At 50.1% G+C, this 6,094-nt stretch overlaps 1 protein-coding gene across 1 annotated transcript; it reads right to left on the bottom strand.

The window, feature by feature from the left end:
• Positions 1-2,222: 2,222 nt before the first annotated feature.
• Positions 2,223-5,876, bottom strand: LOC120655981 (protein SMAX1-LIKE 3-like). Its single transcript, XM_039933973.1, has 2 exons — positions 4,296-5,876; positions 2,223-3,811 (listed from the first exon to the last, which is right to left on the bottom strand). The coding sequence occupies exons 1-2, from the start codon at positions 5,507-5,509 to the stop codon at positions 2,455-2,457; spliced, it is 2,571 nt and encodes an 856-aa protein (XP_039789907.1). The 5' UTR covers positions 5,510-5,876; the 3' UTR covers positions 2,223-2,454.
• Between the last annotated feature and the right edge of the window lie 218 nt (positions 5,877-6,094).

Here is a 6,094-nt window from a genome sequence, read left to right as displayed (position 1 = left end):
TATGTACTGTAAATGAAGCTGACTTGTTACATCCCAGGGTTTAATAGCACTAATAGGATATTCATACCAACAAGTTGCAACTAATTTTCCAGAAGCCGATCTCCAAATAACTCTTAGGTTAAGCGAGCGGCCTAAAGCAATTTCAGGTGCACACGAGTGAGGAAAAAGTGTGCAGAAAAAACTTGTATTGGTCGATGAGGACAGTCTATGTCAAAGAAAAGCTGCCAGATATAAGCGGGCCCGAACTCGGGAAGGTGGGATATCACACTTGTATTAATGACTCTGAAACCAAACAAATCCATGATGAATTCGTTTGGTCATCTGTAAGGTCAATGCATGCTTTTTCACAAATATATATATGGAATCCGTTGAGCTAAGGGCTATGAATCCAAATGCCAGTATTTTTGAGCCAACTCTGAAATATGCCGATTTTATGTCATCCTGTCTAGTAACTTTTGGTTAAGGAACTGTGATCACAAAATTTTACGTGTGTTTAATTGAATTTCAGCATGCTAAATCCAAGGGTGATCTATTATCTTATTATTTGGCCAACAAACGGAGCCTCCACATTTGCTCTCAATGCCTAGAAATTCCCACATTAATCAGAGAAAAAAAGAAAAATTAAAATTACTCACCACTGCCTTTACGAAAAAATTAGCCTAAAATACACATATACATATTTATAAATTACCCACCAGTGCCATTAAAATATATTTCTATTTATAAATATAAATTTGTCCATCATTTTACATATCAAAATACATATCCTACATACCTATAGTATACTAGCTACAAAAACAATTAACATGTTTTACCACACATATATCTTATTATATTACAAAATCTCAAATGCACCTTCATAATTATATTAATATTAGTTAAAATAAGTAAGATAATTATATGCTTTGCATTATATTAGACTGCCACCTAGCTTGCAGTGATCATGATGAGAGGGTGGCCAAAGTTGGGCCAGCGTGAGGATTACAGAGTTGGAGGGTAAGAGCAAGGGTAAGCACAGCGCCGCAAGCTCTTCATCCTCCGTGGAGTCTGGAGACTATCCATCACCTACTGCCTACTGGTGATGTCTGGACGTGCATGTCCCTAGACTCAATGCAAGCACAAGGCCACTGCATGTCTAACATAACCCTTTTTTGCAATCCTCCTGCATCCTGTCCTTGCCGAGGGAGAGTCCTTAACATTACTCCAAAGATTTGTTGCCGACATTACTACAAGACACTACCGCCTCACAATTAACACCACAAGCTCAAAAAAATTAACACCACAAGCAAATCAGGAACCAGGACAATATTGATCAGGCTATAATTGGTATAGTAAGTTCATCAGGCTTGAACATGAACATATATTGCTGAAATTCTGAATGGAATCTTGTGCTTTGCACTATAGAAATTTGTTGGTGCTTTGAACAGAAATTTGGATCGATTGTTCCCCAACAGATCCTAGGCCATGGAGGCATGACGCCATGCAACAGACGACAGAATTAAACATAGTAGCAACAGACGACCAAAAGTATCATAAAGTAGGGAAGCTAGCAAAATAACAACTGAGTCAGTTGAACTGAGCAGTGGCCAGCATTACTGCAATGGCAGGCAGACAAGAAGGGAACATATCTGGTGCAAACCACAACTTTGTGAAAACCCGTGCAAACCACGGCAAAAAAGTCGTCTAAATTCACCAAAAAAATTACACATGTAGATGATATGATGCTATACAATCTTGTAAAATATCTTGTCCAAACTTGACTTCATTTGTGAGATATAAAAATAACAAATTTCAAGCCAGAAAGCTGTCCAAATGATTTGTTAGAAATTTGTTATTTTTATATCTCAAAAACGAAGTTGAGTTTCGACATGATATTTTACAAGATTGTGTATCATCATATCATCTACATGTGTGATTTTTTTGGTGAATTTAGACGACTTTTTTGCCGTGGTTTGTACGGGTTTTCATGAAGGCTGTGGTTTGCACTAGATACATTCCCAGACAAGAAACATGTTACTACTATTATAACAAATGATAGTAGCTAAGATCAAGAAGATAGGCAGTCGTGACAGGATTAGGGTCGTGCGCTTGCCATGCGGCCACATCACTAATAAAGAAAGATGTAGGTAAAAGGAGGCATCACTGCACTAGCAGCAGAGAAGCACTCTTTATTACTGAAGCGAGTAGCATGTGATGAGAAACTTTTAAGCTTATGAATAATATTTGGATAAAAAATACAAGATATATTTAGAATATCAATACTAGCCGCGCAAATACGCGGGTCACCTCACTAGTTCATATGCAAACTCCATCTTTCCAACACAATGATCCTTCCCAAACAAAAAAGAAAGAAAGAAGCTAGCAAGCTACAAGAAACTAACCAACATTACAGACAAGAACAAAGCAGGCGAGAAATAAGTTAAACATGCACGCCATTTGCATTCTGATCACCAGTTAATCACTACTCTCATCAGGCCGTCTGAAGAAGAACGCCCGATCCACAGCCTTGAGCAGGCCGGCATCCGTAAAGCAATTCTCCTCCATGTCATCGTTCTCCAAGCTCATGTTCAGATTCAGATCAAGGCAAGACGGCGACCCAGCGGTGATGGCTTCCTCTTTGGGCTCCTCCTCGATCTCAGTCTTCGCCTTCTTGGTCGTCATCGGTGGCGACGAGGTTCTCGACCTTGCGTCGAAGCTCTCGCAGCTGAGGACGATGATGGCTTCGCCGAGGGCAGCCTCCTCGCCGCCATGGCTCCGGACCGACCCTCTTTCGATGGCCTCCAGAATGCCCCTCTGGCCAGCCTGCTCCACGTCCTCCACCAGGATGACACGGTGCGTGTTGTCACGCACGGCCTCGTAGAGGCTCTCGACGCAGCCGTTGTTGCTTGCCTCCGCCAACCGCGGCCGCTTGTGGCGCTGCTCGACGGAGTCCGACCGCGCCGGAGACGGCGCGGTGGTGCCGACGGATACGAAGCACTTGCGCGAGCCGAAGACGAGGCGGGCCAGCTCCCTGGCCACCCTAGCCTTGCCCTCGGCGTCGCCTCCGAGGAAGAGGAGCCACGTGTCCTCCTTCGAGGCCGCCGCTCTTGAGCTCGAAACCTCGGCGGCGTCTCGCCTCCTCGCCGCCATGCCGGAGCGGCACTGGAGCACCGTGCTCGCGATCTCAGGCACGATCTCCGCCTGCCATGGCACCTCCTTCTCCAGCCCGGAGCAGAGGACCTTGAGGTTCTCGGCGCTGAGCTCCTTGAACCGGGAGCGGCACTCCACCTGCTCCATCGAGCCATTGGACGCGCTCGAGTCGTGGGACTTGACCTTTATCGCGCTGACAAGCTTGACGTCCTCGTCGTCCACGACGACGTGCACCTGGCCGCCGCCGCCGCACTGGGCCTTCCACGGGTACTGCTTGTGCTTGGCCTCGTGGGCGTCGGCGACAGGCCATGGCTTCTGCTGGTACGGCTTGTGCGGGTGGTAGTGCTGCTCGTACGAGGAGACCGAGGAGCACGGCGACACCACCGTGGAGAAGTGTAGTGCCGTCCGGTGATGAGACGGCGACTCGCCGCACGTTGAGCTCCATTTCTTGCAATGGGAAGGCTCCTGATTGCGGCACTGCTGGAGCCAAGGAGGAATAATGCTGGACGCCGGCAGGACGGATCGTGCCAACTCCTTGGCAGCGTCGCACTTCGTGGCGGAGCAGTCGCCGCAGCAGGCGGAGCCACCGGCATCCAAAAGTGACATGCAACGCGACACCGACCCGTTCCCACTACTTCCTTCGCACTTGGCCCTGCTCGACAGGTGACTGACGGCCATTGCACTGCCAAGACAGATCAGAACCGGCAATAAGATTCATCTGTACGTCATCACAACTGCATATATATATATATATATATATATATATATATATATATATATATATATATATATATATATATATATATATATATATATATATATATATATATATATATATATATATATATATATATGCTCTTTGCCGAGTACTACTTGTTTTGTTTCAATCAAATCAAGGTGAATAATGGATACAATGAAGAAATGCCAGAAGAAATGAAGATCCAAACTACAGAGAAAAATTTGAAGGTGATCGATGTGAGAGCTATCTAATAAATTAACAGGTCTTCTAGCTTTTTTTCAGGAAATAAAAGCATGAAAAACATGTAATCTTTAGCTCCTGACAGGCAAGACGTGGTTTGATCAGTTTTTATGCGATGATAGATTTTCGGATTAATTGATAAAAGGATAGTTATATGATCATATACAATATGATGAGGGTCATTTACCTGTCGTCGACGCAGTTGAGGCTCAAGGCGAGGCTGCCGGCAGGGACGGCGAGCGTCTGGAGCCCCCAGAGGCTCTCCAGCGAGGGCTGGCCAGTTCTGCACCTCATGTAGCTCTGGTACGTGCCGTAGCCGACGAGCCAGACGCCGTCGCCGCCGCGGCACGCCTGGGCGCGCACCTCCGCGACGGCGTGCTCCACGGCGCAGTAGTAGCAGCAGCTCGACGGCCACCTCCCCCTCCCCGCCTCGGCGCTCCCGGCCCAGAACTCGGCCGCCCACCCGAGGTCCTCCACCACCACCACCACGCCGCCGGCCTTGACCGCGCACCGGAGCTCCGCGAGCCGCCGCTCCGCCTCGCTCCTCGGCAGGTCGCGGAACCCGGACAAGCTGAGGCCGACCACCTGCGCGCCGCGCAGGGCGTCGCCGCGCTTGATCTTGTCGACCGCCGCCCGCGTCGCCGCCTCGGCAGCGGACGCGCACTCGGCGACCACCATGACACGCCTCTTTCTCCGGGAGACCAAGCAGTCCAGGATGGCCGCGACGTCCTCGTCGCGCACTTGGTCGAGAGGCAGCAGCTTACTTGGCTTGGTTTCTTGAGATGGAACTGCGCTAGGGTTAGGGTTTTGAGGCCCGGCGGCGGCGGCGGCGGCGGCGGTTGTTGAATCTGAGTTGTTTGCTTCTATGGAAGAGACGGCCTTCTCGACGTTGACCTTGACCTGGGTGCTGGAGAAGCCGGCCTCGCGCATGACGCGGCTGACGCTGGGGTCGTCGAGGATGGAGATGACGAGCTGCTCCAGCTCGATCTTGACGGCGAGCACGGGCTGCTGCTGCGTGTCGACGGACCCCCGGCGCTGGTGCGCCTGCGCGCGCTTGAACGCGGCGACGAGCGCGTTGGAGAGGGACGGCGGGTAGTAGACGTGGCCGTGCCCGCCGAGGAGCGGCGAGGCCGAGGCCGGGAGGCGGTTGAGCGCGACGTTGAAGCAGAGCTCCAGGGCCTTGCACTGCAGCGGGTGCGAGTGCGATCGGAGGCAGGCCGCGCGCAGGAGCCCCGTCGACGGTGCCGCCGCCGGCGCCTGCTGAAGGAACATGGCGCTGGCCACGTGCAGCGGCGTCACCTGCGCGTTCCCGCGGCGCCGCGCCAGGCTCACCGCCTGCTTCACCACTGCCGCCGCCTCCGGCGCCAGCGCCTGCTGCACCGTGCAGCCCCCGGCTCTCATCCTCTCTTGTCTCTTTACTGCAAAGCTTGGAGGATCAAGCTCGCACTTGCAGAAGTGAGAGTGGATCGGAGATTATCAGCTGGCGTTTATCTTGCTTGACTGAACTCGGGAGAAATCAAAGATGAAAGGATGAGCGTGTTTGAAACTTTGAGATGATGGGTAGATGAGATGAAGGGTCACTCGATGGTGGTGGGTGGGCAACTGGTGCTGCTGCTTTATATGCAAGCTGCTTGCTGGCTGTATATGTTCGTCTTTTTGCAGGTGCAGTGTGTTGTTCTACTCCTAGAACTAATACTGATGGGGTGAAGTCTGGATGGATTTTTTGGTGTCTGTGTTTGTGCTTTTCTTGCTATGGAGGGCTCAGCTGTGTTTGTTTTTCTTTCTTTCTTTCTAGATAGAGAGAGGGGTAGAGGGCGAGGTTTTTTCTTTGGTCCAAAGCGGATTTTGTGGTGTGAAAAAGTGGGTATGGCATGTGCTGACAAAGCAGATACAAAGCGACCTGATCTCAGCTTTCTTTCCATCCATCTCTCTCCTCTCTCCTGTCTGTCTCCAACACTGTATGGCTGCTCATTTTCAGGTAGCAGC

The sequence above is a fragment of the Panicum virgatum genome, chromosome 1N, assembly GCF_016808335.1.
Source record: "Panicum virgatum strain AP13 chromosome 1N, P.virgatum_v5, whole genome shotgun sequence".
NCBI classification, from domain to species: Eukaryota; Viridiplantae; Streptophyta; class Magnoliopsida; order Poales; family Poaceae; genus Panicum; species Panicum virgatum.
The sequence above is the reverse complement of the archived record's forward strand: the minus strand, read 5'-3'. Positions and strand labels throughout refer to the sequence as shown.